This window comes from Drosophila tropicalis, unplaced genomic scaffold (genome assembly GCF_018151085.1).
Source record: "Drosophila tropicalis isolate 14030-0801.00 unplaced genomic scaffold, ASM1815108v1 contig_1190, whole genome shotgun sequence".
Lineage (NCBI taxonomy): Eukaryota > Metazoa > Arthropoda > Insecta > Diptera > Drosophilidae > Drosophila > Drosophila tropicalis.
Window position 1 is genome coordinate 721,591 of NW_027172561.1, and position 19,372 is coordinate 740,962.

The 19,372-nt window shown below is 38.0% G+C and overlaps 4 protein-coding genes across 5 annotated transcripts; 2 read left to right on the top strand and 2 right to left on the bottom strand.

Annotated features, from left to right (window-relative positions):
* Positions 1-9,712: 9,712 nt before the first annotated feature.
* LOC137578121 (uncharacterized) lies at positions 9,713-11,125 on the top strand. Its single transcript, XM_068291772.1, has 2 exons — positions 9,713-9,795; positions 10,638-11,125. The coding sequence occupies exon 2, from the start codon at positions 10,642-10,644 to the stop codon at positions 11,038-11,040; it is 399 nt and encodes a 132-aa protein (XP_068147873.1). The 5' UTR covers positions 9,713-9,795; positions 10,638-10,641; the 3' UTR covers positions 11,041-11,125.
* Positions 11,060-14,090, bottom strand: Galk (N-acetylgalactosamine kinase). 2 transcript variants are annotated; one of them, XM_068291760.1, is made up of 5 exons: positions 13,951-14,090; positions 12,990-13,345; positions 12,189-12,922; positions 11,919-12,123; positions 11,060-11,497 (listed from the first exon to the last, which is right to left on the bottom strand). In XM_068291760.1, exons 2-5 carry the CDS (start codon positions 13,337-13,339, stop codon positions 11,314-11,316), a joined length of 1,473 nt encoding a protein of 490 aa, XP_068147861.1. In that variant the 5' UTR covers positions 13,340-13,345; positions 13,951-14,090; the 3' UTR covers positions 11,060-11,313. The 2 variants fall into 2 exon arrangements, with proteins under 2 accessions (XP_068147861.1, XP_068147855.1); XM_068291754.1 differs by lacking the exon at positions 13,951-14,090 and adding an exon at positions 13,617-13,778.
* Positions 14,091-14,792: 702 nt separating this feature from the next.
* Positions 14,793-17,176, top strand: LOC137578873 (protein phosphatase methylesterase 1). The gene is made up of 6 exons (XM_068292483.1): positions 14,793-14,984; positions 15,144-15,342; positions 15,419-15,528; positions 15,604-15,915; positions 15,977-16,207; positions 16,277-17,176. The coding sequence occupies exons 1-6, from the start codon at positions 14,911-14,913 to the stop codon at positions 16,584-16,586; spliced, it is 1,236 nt and encodes a 411-aa protein (XP_068148584.1). The 5' UTR covers positions 14,793-14,910; the 3' UTR covers positions 16,587-17,176.
* Positions 17,177-17,380: 204 nt separating this feature from the next.
* LOC137578967 (UPF0193 protein EVG1 homolog) lies at positions 17,381-19,229 on the bottom strand. Its single transcript, XM_068292607.1, has 3 exons — positions 18,185-19,229; positions 17,719-18,090; positions 17,381-17,650 (listed from the first exon to the last, which is right to left on the bottom strand). Exons 1-3 carry the CDS (start codon positions 18,396-18,398, stop codon positions 17,475-17,477), a joined length of 762 nt encoding a protein of 253 aa, XP_068148708.1. The 5' UTR covers positions 18,399-19,229; the 3' UTR covers positions 17,381-17,474.
* Between the last annotated feature and the right edge of the window lie 143 nt (positions 19,230-19,372).

Below are 19,372 nucleotides of genomic sequence, written 5' to 3' on the forward strand. Positions count from 1 at the left end.
TATCGACTTGCAAAAAATTCGATAGCTGAAAGAATGGCTGATTTGAGTACGCATTCAAGATATGTATTCAAATGTGGCAAGCATTCAAGTCAACTCAATTCAAATCATTTTATTTCGATTAATCATTGATGCAGTTTAATGGAGGAAAAACGAGTAAGGCTTTTCCTATAGAGCTATGTTCATCAGAAAAATTCTATTGAACGGTCATTTCTATAACATTCGGTGGATTGATTTTTTCATCTTTCAAATATCCTGACTTGGAAAACGACAAGTTCAAATAAAAGGCAGTTTTTTCACACAACTTTCGATCAAGGATAGGAAAACACAATTGTATAAGTAAGGTCCATACTTTTGTTGGATAATGCCAAGTAGACCACTTCAAACTTATTAACTACATAAAGGCTACCATAATGCGATCTTAAGGTAACATTTGCTTTCTGAATCCCGTCTCGTTTTTTTACCTGTACAATATACATAAATTTTATTCTTATAGCGGACGTTGACGATACTATGCGCAGTACGTTCAAGTGGCCCCTACGACACCAGGACATAGCCTGTTACGCGCGAGCCCAAGCAGATAACTGCCCACCTCCCACCCGACCGACCGAGGGGTGCAGCCGTATAACGCACGGCACGAATCGCGTGGACAAATACACAATAGAAAAAACAGACAAACAAATAATTCTATAGCTATCTATTAACTAAATGGGATAGGATAGATGTTTTAAGCATATTAATAGAAAACTCTGAGCTGATTACAGGGAATAGAAGGTTGTAATCAGAGCAGAGGACCCTAAAAGGTTCATGCATAGCATAGTTAGAAGAACAACGACTAAGGGATAAAGGTATCAAAGGATGTCTACTCCGTCTACATGGTACCGACAGATTCACCTGAGCTAATAACTCAGGCGAGTCGATATCACCAATTAGGAGCTTGTGCATAAAAATGACACCAAGCATAATTCTACGGTTAGTTAGGGACGGAAGGTTAATCAAGAGAAGTCTACTAGAATACGAAGGCAAATTGACATTGCGATCCCAGCTTAAGCCACGAAGAGCAAATAGCAAAAACTGCTTTTGAACGGATTCAAGTCTAATCTGGTGCGACTCATATTGAGGTGACCAAATGCAAGATCCATACTCTAAAATAGGACGGACAAGCGAAGTAAAAAGAACTTTAGTTGTATAGGGGTCATCAAATTCTTTTGACCATCTTTTAATGAAACCCAGGACACTCATGGCCTTTGCGACCGTGGTGGAAATGTGGGTGTTAAAATTTAACTTATGGTCCATAAGTACGCCCAAATCATTTATATTATTTAAACGTTCTAAAGGGCTATTGTTTAGAAAATAAGTGACCAGTTGGGGAGAGTTACGGAAAAAAGTCATTACCTTACATTTGTTAGTGTTAAGATTTAGTAGATTAAACTGGCACCAGGATTGAAAGTTTTTAAGATCAGCTTGTAGCCGACTAAATGAATCTGTATCTTTATGAGTAAGACAAAGCTTGACATCGTCAGCATACATAAGCACACGCGAATGAACAATGACTGATGGAAGATCGTTAATGAATAGTGTGAAGAGCAGAGAGCCAAGATGACTACCTTGAGGTACACCAGAAGTCACAGGAATGGAAGCGAAAAAAGAAGACTTAAAAAGTACCTTCTGTTTTCTATTTGTTAAATATTCACGAACCCAAGAAAGGAAAAGGGGTGGAAACCCAATGTCGCTCAGCTTAGAAAGTAATAGGGTATGATTAACGGAATCAAAGGCTTTGCTAAAGTCAGTATATATTACATCAGTTTGTTTACCATTTTTAAACCCCTTGATAATTACTGATGTAAATTCTAAAAGGTTAGTGGTTGTAGATCTACGTTTCACAAACCCATGTTGGGATGGCGAAATAATAGAGCTGCAAAAATGTTGCAATTGAGAAGTTATAATTTTCTCAAAAGCTTTCGGAATAGCGGACAATTTTGAGATACCCCCTATAGTTAGAGGCTTCGGACTTTTTGCCATTTTTATGCAGAGGAATGATATACGACTCCTTCCAAATAGATGGAAAAGAGGAAGATTCGACAGACAATAGAAACAATTTTAACATGGGTTTACATAATGCGTTTGCACAGAACCTGAGTACACATCTAGGTAGACCATCTGGCCCCGGAGAATAATTAGGTTTAACTAGTTTAAGTTCGCTAAGAAGAGAACTTTCATCAATCACTGGATTGAAAATGCAATTAGTCTTTTCTAAATGATAAGGATACGGACTTGCTCGATATTCCGTTAAGGAATAGTTTTTTTTTAAAAAAACTTTCAAACATATCGGCAATTGCCTGATCAGTGCTTGCTTTTTTATTTTGAAAAGACAAAAAAGATGGGTGCACAGAGGTCTTACGTTTAGAATTAACAAAGTTATAAAATTGTTTAGGGTCAGAAGAAAACTGAAGCTTACACCGCTGAAGATAATTCTTATAGCATTGTGTATTAAGCATCATGAATTTTGAACGAGCGACTGTATACAGAGCATAATCTGATGAACGACGTGTTTTTTGAAACTTCTTATAATATCGTGTCTTCACATTTTTCAAATTGGATAACTCACGAGAGAACCAGGGAGGTTTGTTAAGCCGCTCCAGCCTACCAAGAGGCACACAAATATCAAAGAGTGAATTCAGAGTATCATAGAAAAAACGAACAGCTGAGTTCATATCTCTACAATTGTACAGATAAGACCAATCGGTAGTAGCAATGTTTTCATTAAGGCTGGCAAAGTCAGTCTTACGAAAGCACCTAGTTAGAGGTAACTCATTTGAACCAAGTAATGGTGAAAGCATGGGCAAATCAATTTTTAAATTTAATGTAGGATGAAATTTGTCTTCTGGAAGAACAAATGGTTCGATCCTAGAAACCTCACAATAAGAAGAATCCAATACAAAAATAAGATCTAACGATTTTCTATTAGAATTTAAGACGGGATTGACTTGGGATAAAGATAAGCCTAGAAGGCCATCAATAAAGTCATGTGACAAAGAGGGCAGCAACGTGGTAGATTCATCTGTTAAAGGATTCCTTAAATTGCAGTTTCCATCTAACCATGAGGATGCAAAATTCTTAACTTTGCGTATTTGTAACTTGTTTAAAATTTTAGAAAATGAAACATTACACAGGCCGACATTTTTGAGGTCATGAAAAAGTGTTTTAAGTTCAATAGGTCTCCTATAGTAATTGATCACGGCCCTGTACTTAGTTTTTCTCTATCACATCAGGATTTCGAAAAAAAATGCTTTCAAATTATTCGAAATAACCTTATTCGCAATATATTATTCCACGATTTAAGCATAATATTGTACTAAAAACATTATTATTTTATCCTATTAATATATTAGGCTTGATTGAAAAGAAATTTGCAAAGTATCAAAGAGTTATTTCTTAGTTGTAATGGAGTGTCTTACACTCTGGATATGTTTCTATGAGTAAAATTTGAACCAAAAAGTATGCTATAGGAATTCCAAGATTTTGTCTGCTTTCAAATTTTAAAGAATTGTGGGAAGTTGCTGCGTCTTCCACATTGTTTATTAGTTATATGTGCAAACAAGAACTAATTTTCTTACACAGAATATTCTAAAATCGCTTAGAAAAATTGATGATTTTTGTTCAAACTTTCTATAGTATACTTTTGGGTGTCTATTTTCCAACCCCAGGTCTCCAAAATTTCACATCTGGACGTGATGGACAAAAACCAACTATGCAGTCAGAACCAATTAGAAACACTTCTCGAGTTAACGTCAGCACAAATTATGTCGGAAATCTGACGTCATAGTTGGGAATCAGCTGATTTGAATTAGCAAAGTTCAAAGACCACGCTCATTAACAGCTGCAGAGAAAAATCTCCTTCAGAAATGAAGTTGAAACAATGGATCGGCCCCAGCGATTTGTTTATTTAATATCCAACTACAAAATTGGCTAAATGGCTATTTATTAAATATCAAAATTTGCCACGGCCAATAAACAAACCGCTCCCAAAAAAGCAAAACAAACTAACTCATAACACACAAACGACAGCACAAGACAAAGTCTCAAACAATGTACATACATATGTAAATACCAACTAGAAATCGAGATATATGTATGTACGTACGCACCAGTAAGAGATGATGAGGAAAGTTCAAGGGCAAAGCCAAAGCAAAATGTCCAGCAGCGCCCCAGCAAACAGCTTCCGCCTGCTGACTGCTGTCTGCTGATCGGCCGATGTAGTTGAACAACCCCAAAACAAACGTCCATACGTACGACCAGAGCAAATTGGGGTCAAACATGTGCAGCCAGCAAAGACTTAACGTTCAAAGCGACCACTCCTCCCGACCCTCTCTCCAGCCACTCCTCGCGGAACGCACCACTAGACTGCCCCGATTAAAGTCAAAGACTCAACATTATATTCAGGGTCAAACAGCACTTTCAAAAATACACACATATGTACATATATCTCGCCAAGCTAGCACTCGGATTCGTCATCAGATTTAGATTCGGATTCTAAATAAACTTGTCAATCATACATACATATGTATGTAAGTGACATGTCCTTATATCTCTATCGATTCACAAATGATCCTAACAAAGCTTTTAGCTTGACACAATATAATAAGCCAAACTAGTAATAATAGCAGTGATTTCCTAATCTAAAAAACAAAGTGTTGCTATTTACATAAATTTATATTTATATGGGTTATTTGTTTTAAATTGTAACAGTATTGTTTATTAAAATGTATGAATAAGACAGGAACTTAGCGTAACATCGTCAGGTGATGCATTGGATGGAAGGTCCTTCGGCTTGCAAGGTGTCTAGCCAGACGGTTTGCACTTGTCCGCAGCCTGTCATTGTACCTGCTGGTGCGGTTGTCATTTGCCGCAGGACTTTATTTCAAAAAGTTGTTACCTTTTTATACCCCTGCAAAAGGTGTATATTAGTTTTTGTCAAAAGTGTGTAACGCATAGAAAGAAGCATCTCCGCCCATATAAAGTAACGTGACAACAATCGGGTGACTATTTCATATAGCTCCCATAGAAACGATCGGTGGAAAGGAGTGACTTTGATCACTATCTTCGTTATTTCCTATGCTGGCATTTCGAATGACGAAACTTCCCCTTTCAAGGCGAATTGTAAACTGGAGAAATAATAAAATACCAGGCCAACAGAATTTATTAGTAGGCGGCTGCTTTTAAGGTTTTACCAAAATGTGTAACATACTTCTGGGCATTTGAATTTTTAAACAACGGGGTCAACAAATTTGGGAAACTTTAGAATCCTTAAGCTCTCTGCATGACTTTCAAGATATCCTTTTAACGGATTATCGTCCTTGATGAAAGGATGCGTTTGACTTCACTTTCGTTTTGTTCCTGTAGGCCAGACCTTAATTCACCCTAAAAGTATGCCTACAAATATCTAGGTGTGTAAGCTATAAATTACAAGTCGAAGAAATGGAAAAGAGCTCATAACTCGTCCGTTTTGGGAATGATTTGGATGTTCCTTAGTTTGATGGAAGTCCCTGACCATGCCCATCGATTGGCAACAGAAGGTCCTGGAATGTCCTGTATCCTTAGATGAGGCTACCTTTTTTGATGCAAATGGTCGGAGATCATCAAGGACATCCTAAAAACCGAATTCTTTTCGTCCTGCGACAGGATTTGCGGTCTTTAGAGCTAAACAACGAAAAAAGGATAATTTTCTCGATACTATATCGCAGGACATTAACCGACTTTGATAGGGCATATCATTAATACAAGGATTCAAGGATTTTTAATATCCTTCCAAAAACATGGCTTGAATTTTTGTAAGGATGTTAGTCGAAAAATGGCTAAAAAAAAGTAGCAAAAATTCATGAACGTCCTCTTAACTTGGTCATTTTGAAGGCAACTATCAAATCCTTTTGTAAGATTGTACTTTCTAAAGAACCGCATTGACTGTCATTGTGGATCCTGGAACGTCCTCCGGGAAGTTGAGATAAAAAGAGTTTTCGGTTTAAGGAAAGTCGCCAAATATCTCGGGACTTCTTTAAAGGATAGAAAAAGGACGAAGGTGTTGTCAAAAGTTCCAATCATAAAGGACTATCTTTGGTACAAAGATATTAAGGATTTTATGATTTCTGTATATGTAGTTGTTTTTTTGGCCACTTGGTACAATTTGCGACATGGAAAATTAGAAGTCGAATAAACGGAAAAGTACTCATAACTTGATCATTATAAGAATGAGCGGGATATCCATCAGCCAGATGGAAGTCCTTGTCTGTCCGCATCAACTAAGGACACCAGGTCCTGGAATGTCTTTCGAGAAGCTGAGCAAAAGGTTTGGCCAAATGGAAATCCTTTTTAATTTGAATTCAACTTATTTTGTTTTTTAAACCCTTCCCTTATAAAATTGGTCAGATGTATGTAACGCACAGAAGGAGACGTTTCCTACCTTATAAGGTATATACATATGTATATGCTTAATCAGCATGAGAATCGATATAGCCATCGATATAGTCCGTCTGTTCGTCTGTCTGTGCAAATCAATTTCACGCAGCCATCTTTAAAAGCTGTTGGGATGAAACTTGATATTTAAGTTACTTATAACCTGGGTGAGATAAAGTATAAAGATCGTCAGGATCAGGTCACTGGATCATATAGTTATATAGGAAAAATAGGTGAAGAAGTTGGAGTATCCCTATGAAATTTACTACTATGATAGTTTTTATACCATGCACCCATAGGGTGAAATGGTACCTATATTAAAGTCGCCAAAATGTATGTAACAAGCAGAAGGAAGCTTTTCCGAGTAAAGTATATATATTCTTGATCAGGATCAACAGCCGAGTCGATCTAGCCATGTCCGTCCGTCCGTTCGTATGAACAAGTAGATCTCGGAGACTATAAAAGATAGAGCCTTCAAATTTTTGCTACGACCCTTTTCGCCCCGTAATTTGAAAAAATTATTACGATTATCTCCCGTAATTTTCTACCTTATGCCTTCAAATTTGCCACACTTAAATTCGATATAAAACAATATCCAGCAGCATACCAAATTTTATCCAAATCGGACAACAAATAGCCAAGTTATGCATATAAACATTTTTCCATGAGGGTCGGAGTTGGCCGTTGAATGGTGGGGGGCGCTAGGGTGCGCATATGCTTGAGTGAGCGAGACTCTCAGTTACGCTTGTAAAAAGCATGGGATTCGCATTTTTTTATTAATATTTTTATACCCTTGCAAAAAGGGTATATTAATTTTGGTCAGAAATGTGCAACGCATAGAACGAAGCATCTCCGACCATACAAAGTATATATATTCTTGATCAGCACGACGAGACGAGTTCAAATAGCCATGTCCGTCCGTCCGTCCGTCTGGATCAACGCAAGCTCCTCCTAGACCGTAAGAGCTACAGAGCTGATATTTTGCACCTAGGCTTGTATATACTGCAGGCGTTGTATATCTCGGATTCAGCCGGATCGGACCACTATATCATATAGCTCCCATACAAACCCCAAAGTCACGAACAGTGACTTTTCTCGATAACTCCGTTATTTTCTGTGCTAATATCGTGAAACTTAATATTAGAGACTTTATTAAGCCTATAAACGACTGTGCCAAATTTGATCAAGATCGCATGACTATATCATTTAGCTCCCATAGGAACGATCGGTGGAAAACAGTGACTTTGATCAATATCTTCGTTATTTCCTATGATTGTAGGCCTTTCTTTCTCAAGCTTAAGCCTTTTTAGATAAAACGTTCTTCCACATTGATGTCTAATAGGTAAGAAAAGAGTTACCAAAAAAGTTGCAAGGGTATACAAACTTTGACGCGGTCGAAGTTATCCCCGGCCCTCTGGTTTTTTATTAAAATAATTTTTTTATTATTATTTTTATTAAAAGGCATTTGTTATTAGAAATTTCAAATTTTTTTGTTTTACTGGTGCATGGTATACTTAAGTCGGCGAGACGACTTACTTACTTTATTTATACATGTATATATATATGTATATTTATATTTATTTTTATATTTATATAACCCGGCTAATCTGGGAACTATATGATATACCTCTCCGATCTTGATTAAAATCGTCATGGGTACTTCTACTGAACTAAAAATTAATAATGTGTATGACAATTTCTGGGAAGATAAAAAAGTCGTTGACAGTTAAGTTTTTTCGAACAATCGAATTCTACCGGGGCTATAATATAATACAAATTCTACATTTAACAGCCCAGTTTCAATTGCTTTTTCCCCCGTAATAGTTCCAGAGTATTCCCCAGACATTTCAGTAAAAATCAAAATGTAAACTTAGTAATTTTTATGAAAGTTGAGCTAAATAATAGTTTCTATTAGTATTCAATGCCAATGTACTTACACATGATATCCTTATTATCCCAATCTGACGTCATGGTTGGGAATCAGCTGATTTGAATTAGCAAAGTTCAAAGACCACGCTCATTAACAGCTGCAGAGAAAAATCTCCTTCAGAAATGAAGTTGAAACAATGGATCGACCCCAGCGATTTGTTTATTTAATATCCAACTACAAAATTGGCTAAATGGCTATTTATTAAATATCAAAATTTGCCACGGCCAATAAACAAACCGCTCCCAAAAAAGCAAAACAAACTAACTCATAACACACAAACGACAGCACAAGACAAAGTCTCAAACAATGTACATACATATGTAAATACCAACTAGAAATCGAGATATATGTATGTACGTACGCACCAGTAAGAGATGATGAGGAAAGTTCAAGGGCAAAGCCAAAGCAAAATGTCCAGCAGCGCCCCAGCAAACAGCTTCCGCCTGCTGACTGCTGTCTGCTGATCGGCCGATGTAGTTGAACAACCCCAAAACAAACGTCCATACGTACGACCAGAGCAAATTGGGGTCAAACATGTGCAGCCAGCAAAGACTTAACGTTCAAAGCGACCACTCCTCCCGACCCTCTCTCCAGCCACTCCTCGCGGAACGCACCACTAGACTGCCCCGATTAAAGTCAAAGACTCAACATTATATTCAGGGTCAAACAGCACTTTCAAAAATACATACATATGTACATATATCTCGCCAAGCTAGCACTCGGATTCGGAATCAGATTTAGATTCGGATTCTAAATAAACTTGTCAATCATACATATGTACCCGACATGTCTTTATATCTGTATCTGTATCTGTCTCTGTTTGTATCTGTATCTGCAAGTGTATGTATCTGTATCTCTATCTTTCTATCATCTGTGTCCGCATCTGACCTTTTTTGGCGGGCATTTTTGTGGAGCATGAGAAAAATAAATAGAGAGACGGAGACGGAGAAGTAATATATTATATACATACATATATTATATCATTGATTTTAATTGCTTTAAAAATGTGTGCTTTTTGCCTAGGCCTAGGTCAGCTCAATTGTGCACTAACACTAATTAAAAGCACCATAATTAATTTAATAAAAATTTAAGGCAGCTAAGCCACAGCCAAACACTCGACACTCGACTACTTTGGCTCATTCTTGATTTTGAGTGGGTTTTTATCCCCCCCACGAATTGAATTCGATTCAACTCAAAGTTGCTCGCTTGAGTTATTTGTTTCTCCGTTGTTTTAGTTGTTGTTGTTCTTGTTGTTTTACTTTTTGTGGCATTCAACAGCTAGAGCATAAAAGTTCGCTACCTTGTTATTCTATGATCAGTTTACAGCCTCAACAACTTCAGCCAGGTGTTCCAGTTACAGTTAAAATCGGATTATAATAATATATAAATAAAAATAGAAAAACAAAAACCAAAAGTGTGTGAGTGCATTATTAATCGTGTGGGCGTATCCAACCAAAACGATCGCCCAAATCATGTCTTTATCTACCAAATCAAATAACCTTGACATTGGCTTTCATATAATTTACATAAACTAAATGACATTTTGTGGACTTTGACTATGTAAATGCATTTATTTATTACTTTTTTTGTTTTGTTTTACGACGCATATACATTGAAGGCTCAATAAATAAGGCCCTAAAAATAATTGGCATATAGTGATCAGTCGGGAATGAAATCGAAATAAGACCAAAAGTAGACTATGTGATGGATCTTTACGACTTATGCGATTCAAGTGAATTTAAAAGATTATAAAACTAAAAAACAACTAAGGAAATATCCTTGAATGTTATTCAACAATTGGGTTTGGCAAGGTTTTGCAATAATGTGAGGTTCTACTGTAGCTGCTTTTTTGATATTGTTCAAATTGGACCACTTTCTGGTTTAACAATTAAAAGTTCGCCAAATGTCCGAGTCTTATCAATAAAAAACAAGCCAGTTTGAGAGTCGCAACAAAAAAAAGTTCATGGATAAGCCATATGTATGTATACGTTAACCAAAGATCGCTGGCTCCACTTGGCCATGTGAGCGATAATTGATTTTCCCGTAAATAATTTATGACGCACGACGCTGACAGGTGGGCCGCCACTTGTAGATTAAAAGTGTCAGCTACCGTCTATCGAACGGTCGTAAATCTACCCCACAAATCTGACCCCCACAATCCCCCCACACAGCAGCTCGCATACACCCCAACAGCCTCTCATCAGCCCTCCTGTTCACCCATTATAATGTCTTGGCTTCATTTCCTCTGTCTATTTTTTAGAGCCATGTTGCCCACCTCTTGCCATCAAATTGTTGCAGTCTTGTTGATATCTTTGCTGTCACTGAGTTTGAGTGTCTTGCCTGTCCAGGGTCAATTCTTCTATCATCAGGCTTTGGCCAACAGCCAGCGTTCAGCATATGAGCCTGCCTCACCCTATCAGGGTTATGCCACAGCCGATGCTCATCCATCTGTTGTGCAAAATGCCCATTGGGAGTCCGAGTTGCCTGCGGAATTGTCAAAGAGTTCACGTTTCTACAATGATCCGGTTATTGCTGCCAACTTGGCCAAGGAATCGCTGCTGACTAGAAAAGAAATGGCTGTAATCGATCGTGAGGCTGAGAAAATACCAAGGGAGCAGGTCTACAAGCTATTCAAAAATGCAGGATATCTGAGTCGCAGATAAGAATAATGAAAATTACGAATTTCAAATGTGCCTTGTTGTATTCTAGTTCGTTAAGATTGTTAATAAATTGTACATAAATAGCAAACCAGACAGTTTTCTCTCACAAGGATTACATATGTATATATATATATGTGTATGTGTGTGTGGAATGACTAAAGATTATGACGAAACTATGCTTATATACACACAATCAATATATATCTTTTTTGTTTATATACAGAGATAAAGTTGCTTAGGTTTTGAGGTTTTTTTATGATTTTTTGCAATCCACAATTAAACAATCAACTCGGCCCCATTGCCGGGAAATGTGGCAAAAACAACCTCATTGAAATCATTTGGCTGATAGCGCTCCAAAAGGTGAGCCGGCAAGTGGGCATAGTAATCAGTTTTAAGCACTTTGATATACTGCTCAGCTGCATCAATGGAATTACACATGGCCACAATACAGCCGCCCCATCTAGAAAAACAGAAAGAGAAAAGAAACATTGCAATAATAACTTCAAATATAACAATAAAGGAAGAGAGAGAAAGAAGAGAAAGAAAAGAGAGAGAGAGAGAGAGAGAGTTGCATATACTTTATTTAGTAAACGTATTTTATAAGGATCAGTTATGGGCATTTACATCTCATAGACTTCCCCAAAAACAAAAAGTGACCTAGCTTCAAGGTCAGAAAATGAAACTGAGCTTGACACCAATTTTGAAATCAGGTTCTTGTCTCTCTCCCTCACTCTTTACTTATCTAGTGCATGCCTTTTCATTCTCTTTAATGCTGACCTATTACTCGAACTACTTGCTATTTGTCCTGTTCTCGAAATACTCTCTCCTTCATTTACTCTCATTGAAGACTTTGGATTATTACAGGCTAGTGGCTAACTTACCCAGCTCCTGTTACACGTGCACTAACATTCATTTTATCAGATATGGCAATCAAGCGCTCTACATCTGGATGCGAGCACTCATAGAGCTCACGTAGACTTTGGTGTGATTGACGCATAAGCTGACCCAGCTGCTTGACATCCTCTTCACTTGATCGCAAAGCCAATTGCTCGCATATTTTTCGAAATTTAGCTACTCGACCAGATTCTGCAAAAGATTTCACATAAAAAAGCTTTTATGACAAAAAATATTTAGATACTTGAGAGACTTACCCTGTATGACATGAAGGGCCCGTTGACGCAGCTTAAACTGTTCCATATGACGGGTGTTGGCCGATAAGAAATCCGTTTCAAGCTCTTGCTCAGTTATACCCAACTCTTGGCATATATCTGATCGTGTATAAATCGATTTGGTTAATTGCTGCTCAATCAGCCCCTCAAATGTGGCATTGTCCATACCACAGGCTTCTTCCAGGTCAATGAAACGTGTGAAATTCCGCCAATTGCTGAGATTTTTGTACTTGGCCAACCAACGAGTAGCCAGACGGCACTCCACTACGCGTTCATTGTAGTCCGAGGAGGCTGCCTTATTTTTCTGTGCCAAACTATTAGCGACTACAAAACATTTGCCTGCTGGCAATGTGACCGGAGTGCCCTTCAATTTCGGATGGAACTCAATGTGATGGGCACATCCTTCTTTCCCCAGATAAGCAATGGCCTGATCCATTCCTCCGCTATGTGTGCCAATATATTGTTCACACCTGGCCGATATGGAGGCCAGCTCCTTACGATCCAATTGCATGCCTTGCACATTGGCTGTGGCCAATACTGCAGAGCTGACCATGGCACTGGAGCTAGAGAGACCAGCTGCCAGAGGCACATTGCCTATAACGGCAATTCGCATACCCCGAGGCTGCCACTTACTCCCCAGATGCTCCTGGACACCCTTGATGCCACAGAGGAAATACAAATACCACGCTGGACCACCAATTTTGGGTAGCTCAATGCTGCAGTAGGATATAAAAGTAAGCAACTTATACAGATATATTTCTTTGATAATAATCTCTTACTAACCTGAAGTTCTTTAGATCACAATCAAATCCTTGAAACTTGGCCTCATCAAGATTACGTAGTTGTAGTTGACTCTCCACGGGATTGGGACCAACAGCTAATATTATGCTCTGCGTGGACAAAGCCATGGGTAAAACTGAATAGCCACAATAGTCAACATGTTCGCCTATGAGATTAACACGTCCTGGGACTCGGACATAAAATTCAGGCTTTGAGCCATATTGATCCTTAAAATAGGTTCCCAACTCCTGGAATCGTTGAAAAATCTTATTGTCTAATTGCAGTGCTATTTTGGCCACGTCCTCATCGCCCAAAATTTGGGCAGTTCCATTGCCATTTGCCTTCGATGTCATCGTAAACTGAAAATACGTATGCACAAATTTTAATAATCGAAACTTTGTTGTTTTCACAAATGGATGTTAACGTGTCGCAGTAACCAGTTAAACCTTAATAAACATTTCGGGTCATTAAAAGCGCAAAAACACGTAAACAAATACACATACATATGTATACCTATATGTATGCAATTGTTTATATACATATGTATGTACTTATGTACATACATACATACATATGTACGTATGTACATTGAAGGGTTGCGAAAAATTAGCTTATCAACCATGTTTGTACCTTATCACAATGTCAAATCATCTATTAACACACTAAATATGATTAACTAACATCTTTATCGCATGGGGAAGCGTAGTTTTGTTACACTTGGGTTCAATTGATGCAAATATGTGCAATAATTGAAAAAGAATAGCAAAGTAGCAGCAAATATAAACCAACAACAACAAAAAGGCAATCTGCCGGCAAGAATGTGTGTGAAAGAGAGATGAGAGTTGAGATATCAGCTGAGGTGCTAGCGTTGCCCATAGTTTTATAATTGGCGGTTTAATTTATCGATTTAAAAATTATGTCAATGCTTTGTTGCTTTCTAAATTCCACTATTTATAGTACATACCAAAACGACTGTTATTAATTGTTTTTGTTATTAAACTGAATCACTTGAATATGTCTTATCGGAGGAGCCGAGTTCTAATTCTCGATGCGAACGCCACGAATTCCAATAAAAAACTGAACAATTCTCGACGAAGTGTTTCCGCTTTTGTTTAATTTCTGATATCGTCCAGAATCTTTTTAAGTACGAATAGCCCGGGCTAGTTGAGTTTTTAGTTGAGTTAGTCCGTCTTGTGTAGGCTTTCCTTATCAGCACACATACAACCATACATAGACTCAATAATTAATATGTATGTAGGCCGTGCTCATAGCATCTTCGGTCGAAATTCAGTTACTTTCCTCTTGCAGATGCAACATTTTTGGAAATGAAACCAGTTATTCGATAGAAAATATATTTTTTAAATGCTATACTTATGACAAAACTTAAAAACCGGTTGCTTTTTACACCAGTATTTACATACCTCTGTGCTTATAAGTTAATGACCTGATGCACAATTTTGTATGTTTATTCAGCCGATAAGATAAGCATACATATGTATGTATGTACATATGTAACGTGCATTTATCAAGTAACGTCTTTTATATCTTTTCAATTTGAATTAGCAATGCTGCCACATCTTTATAAAAAAGACACTACAAATCTATTAGTTCTTGTCTATAGTCATATGATGTCGATTTGTTTTAATGTCACGTTGCAATTTTTGTATATCATATTAGTGTAATTTTGTCATTAGAATCTGTTTTTTTTCTGTTGAGTTTTTGTGGCTTTTCTATTATTACACACGAGAAAGCTACAGTCACACATATACCTACACGGGTTGCCAGACTTGTTCGAATCTCAATTCAGCTTCAGGCAACACTATTATTTTTTTTGCAGTAGGACTAAATTGCTGGGAATGGGAGAGTGAACCTTAGCTATCAGGACCAGGACCAAAAACTGCAGCGGCACAGACAATCGAGCGCAATGTCAAGTTTACAACGTACAATCCTCAAGGGCAAATTGCCTCCCACAATTCCAAGTGGGCGAATCGGAAGAGCGTAAGTTTTTTTTTCCCCTCAATGCCAATGATGCTGTTGCTTGATGGTGTTGATTGGTGGTGTTATAGCGGGAGGGGGCGAAGGTGGAGGTGGCGTAACGTCAAGTGTCAATATCTAATTGATACACAAATGGGATTTAATTTGCAATTACAATTACAGCGATTCCTTTAAAAAGTCACGCATACGTGACTACAAACCGGGCATGTGGAATGAATTCTTTGCTGACAAGGAGGACGTCAAGGTAGACGAGCAGCGCACCTTTCGCGTCTATCGTACCAAGAAGCCCGAAAAGTCAGGCCCAGTGTTGTTGTTATTGCATGGAGGAGGCTACTCGGCTCTTACCTGGGCTCACTTTTGTGTATGTAGCTGTGTGTGTGTGCGCGCGCGTCTATATGGGAGCATAATTTCATTTTGCACTCTATTTAATTTTCCAGTCGGAAGTGACACGCATGATACACTGTCAGTGTTTGTGCATCGACTTGAGGGGTCACGGGGATAGCAAAGTGGATGACGAGGATGACCTGTCGGCGGATACGTTGGCCAAGTGAGTGGCATTTCCTTTGGTTTTAAAGCTGTTCCCTGTTGCTAGCTAGCTCGGTATCGTTCTTCTTGTACTTAGGGATATTGGCGATTTACTTACAAAACTTTATCCGGAGGATATGCCACAAATCTACGTTGTGGGCCACTCAATGGGTGGTGCCATTGCCGTGCATTTCGCTCACATGGCTTTGGTGCCCAATCTAATTGGGATCACTGTCATCGATGTAGTTGAGGGAACGGCCATGGAGGCTTTAGCAAGCATGCAAAGCTTTTTACGATCGCGTCCCAAATACTTTCAGAGCATCCCCAATGCCATCGAATGGTGCATACGCAGTGGACAAGTTCGTAATGTGGACAGTGCCAAAGTGTCGATGCCTGGGCAGATAATTAAGTAAGTAAATCTGATGGATTAATGCAGATTGCATTCATCGCTTTTGCTTTGTCCTTGACAGCTGTACAACGAATCAACTGGCAACGAATGACCTGCCATTGCCCGATGATGTCCTGGAGGAGGCCCACCACACTAGTATGTTCCCCAATCCGTTTAGCATTTCTGAGGATGAGGAAACTGGCCAAACTGGCGATGATACTGATGCAAGTGGTGAAGGTGCAACAGCAGCGGCTGGCAGTGCGGACTTTAAGAAACCTATCACTACCAAGGCTATGACAGATGCAGCTAAAAAGTAATCTTCAACTGAATCTCATTGTCATTTTATTTTGCATATGTAACCTCTTGCATTCAATCATTTCAGTTACACCTGGCGTATTGATCTATCTAAGTCGGAAAAGTATTGGGTGGGATGGTTTTCCGGGCTTAGCGAGAAGTTCCTGAATTTGCGCTTACCCAAACAGTTGCTACTGGCCAGTATTGATGGCCTTGATCGCACTTTAACTGTGGGCCAAATGCAGGGTCGCTTTCAGATGCAGGTTCTAGCCCGTTGTGGCCATGCCGTCCACGAGGACCGTCCACATGAGGTTGCCGAGGTTATAAGCGGCTATTTGATCCGTAATCGTTTCGCGGAGGCGGCTGGAGAATTCCGCTGCCATATGCCATCCTGTTAAATGAGCTAGCTATGACATGAGTTATTGCAGAGGGGGACAAACTGTGGGCTGAGGCGAAATGTAGTAGAAGGTTAGCACAACTGGAAAACACAAACAAAAACATAAATGTGTCTATTTTTGAATGGAGCATTACATTTTATCTATATACAATTTGTAGTATGTAGGAGGAGCAGCACAGATGATTTACACATACATACAAACATATAGCCGATATTTATATATATATATATATATATATATTATACCTATTAATATACTCCCAATAATTTATTCGATGAATTTAAATTAAATCTCATGAATTTTCCAACTATTGTACTTTATGCTCATTTTGCCAAATTCTAATGAACAGAACCATGAAAAGTATTTGCGTTTTGGGCTTCTTATATTGTTAAAAATGTGTGTGTGTAATGTACCATATATGTATTAAATGTGTGCCAGATTAAGTTAAAACATTTGAAAAAAAACAAAAATACAAAAATAAAAAGGCAAAAACTACAAAAATATAACAAATTCCTTGTAAACGAAATTTAATCTTTAATTATGAATGTAACAACAGCGAATAAGTTAAATAAACGCTATATTAATCAAAATGAATACTAACTTTTTGTTCTGCATGTGCTAAACTTCACTCTAAATGCATGATGAGCTTTGATTGTGTTTAATTTATAAATATCATTCCCCGCCTCCCACCGCAAACCGTAATTCAAAGATGTGTAGAAAAAAGGTGTTGCATAGTTTATGGGATACGCGAAGGAAAGAGAGAGAAAGAGCGTGACATTACTTATTGTCTTGAATTTGTTTTAAACTCTTTATTTATTATAATTATTATTTCTTTTTTTTTTGTTTAACATATGCTAACACATCAACACAAGCGATCAAAGAAATCAATTAATCCACAAAACGAAAACCGCCCTCCGACTTCATTTTCAATTTGGACTCCAAGGCCCGTATGCGATGCAAACGTTCGGCAATTTGATCTCGAATCTCAGGACGATATTTCTTACCCTGGCCAAGTTCCTCCATCTCGGTCAACCACTCGGCACGCTCATTGATCTGATCAAGCACTGGAAGGAAGATACAAAAACACACAGACTGTACGATATCCGAGGGCCCAATTGGTAATCCAACTTACATTCATTGATGATATCTTCCTCGGACACATGCCGTTCCTCGCGAGGGCGACGTTGGGGCTTAATGGCCGGATCCGGTAGGTGCGTGCCAGCCATTGTGAATTGTAGCTTCGCTTTGGATTTTTCATTGACCATACGATTATCGGTGGGCGGACGATAGTAGCTTGAGTTATAGGCACCGCTGGCCACAATCTGGCGAAGATTCTTACGCTTGGCATTCCGAGCTCGCTCCAAAATGGCCAATGTCTCTCTATCGGGATCGTTATTGGTATTCGGACGCTGCGGCTTGGGCAAAGGCAATGGTTCACCTTTGCGTAAAGTCTCATCAATTTGCTTACGCATCAACATGGACATCTTGGACTCCTTGACTAGCACTAAATAATAAATGGATGGGGAATGGGGGAAGGGGAATGGAATGTTCAAACATCTCTTCGCAGTAAAACCAATTGGGAATGTAACAAACTTTACATCGTATTAAATCAGCTGTCTCCTTGCTGTACTCCACTTTGGCGCTGTGAAAGGCACCAGCTCCTCCAGGCGCAATGCGTTCACTGGGCCACATGGGTAAACGCTCGACATTGTTATGCCCATTGTCGGGTTGTAGCTGCTGTTCCTCAATCCCCTTCATCAGGCCATTCGACAGACTCTTCACCTGGACATTGTTATAGCGATGCTTATGCATTTTTCACTCGACTTTCAATATTATAATGTCTGTACAATTTTGCTTTGAAATAATATACTTTTATTTATTATTTTATTCTATTAAAGAATTTTGTGTGTGTCAGTGTTCAGTGGTCAATCCCCAGGGGTTCACTTTATTCTATTGTATGTATGAGATCGACCCGACTTTGTTGTATGCCACCAAACAACTTTGAGGGGCAATGCATGGCAACCTACGTTGTTATGTAAATTCAATGAAAGCTTTGACATAATCTTGGTTTTTTGTTTGATTTCGTTTTAATTATTATTTTTCATTTTTATGTGGGTTTGTTCGATTGTTGAAATTATTTATTTAAAATAAATATAGATTTGTATGTATTGTTATTGTGTGTAGGTTGTGGGTGGTGTGTTTGTGTGTGTATGATCTATATGTGTATGTAGGTACACGCTTGGTTTATGCTCACATTTGATAAATTGTTGTTACATTTATTATTTAACTGACTGACTGACTGACTCTATATATGCTCATTTTTCTCATTTTTAATACATACTTAGTTGAACTTTAATTTTTGTTTTGTTTTTTTGAACTCGCTATAGTAATTTACAATTATGTTTATTGTTTGGTTGCAGCAACTGCAACGCTTTTGCTTGTTTTGTTTTTTTGGTTACTGCATTTACATTCATATTTAAATATGCTTCTGTGTGTGTGTGTGTTTGTGTGTGTGTTAACAAAACCAAATGAACAAAATAAAAAATAAAGAGAAAGGCTTACGACCATGCTACAAAAATGGAACTGAACAAAATTAGCTCTTATAGACACATTTCGTTCCATCATTTCATATACAAGTTAATAATATATATATATATATATATATATATATATATATATATATATATATATATATATCATTTTCATCATAAATTAAGCTAAACATTTGCTTTAATCTTCTTAATTGGTAATTATTATAAATATTTTTTGGCTGATTTTCCAATTTT

Coding starts and splice junctions, on each gene's coding strand:
- Galk (XM_068291760.1), bottom strand. CDS start 13,339: ATGACATCGAAGGCAAATGGCAATGGAACTGCCCAAATTTTGGGCGAT. Junction 12,923..12,989: donor TGTGATCTAAAGAACTTCAG/GTTAGTAAGAGA, acceptor ATCCTACTGCAG/CATTGAGCTACCCAAAATTG. Junction 12,124..12,188: donor GGCCCTTCATGTCATACAGG/GTAAGTCTCTCA, acceptor AATCTTTTGCAG/AATCTGGTCGAGTAGCTAAA.
- LOC137578121 (XM_068291772.1), top strand. CDS start 10,642: ATGTTGCCCACCTCTTGCCATCAAATTGTTGCAGTCTTGTTGATATCT.
- LOC137578967 (XM_068292607.1), bottom strand. CDS start 18,398: ATGCATAAGCATCGCTATAACAATGTCCAGGTGAAGAGTCTGTCGAAT. Junction 18,091..18,184: donor GACAGCTGATTTAATACGAT/GTAAAGTTTGTT, acceptor TTTATTATTTAG/TGCTAGTCAAGGAGTCCAAG. Junction 17,651..17,718: donor GGAAGATATCATCAATGAAT/GTAAGTTGGATT, acceptor TCTTCCTTCCAG/TGCTTGATCAGATCAATGAG.
- LOC137578873 (XM_068292483.1), top strand. CDS start 14,911: ATGTCAAGTTTACAACGTACAATCCTCAAGGGCAAATTGCCTCCCACA. Junction 15,916..15,976: donor ATGCCTGGGCAGATAATTAA/GTAAGTAAATCT, acceptor TGTCCTTGACAG/CTGTACAACGAATCAACTGG. Junction 16,208..16,276: donor ATGACAGATGCAGCTAAAAA/GTAATCTTCAAC, acceptor CAATCATTTCAG/TTACACCTGGCGTATTGATC.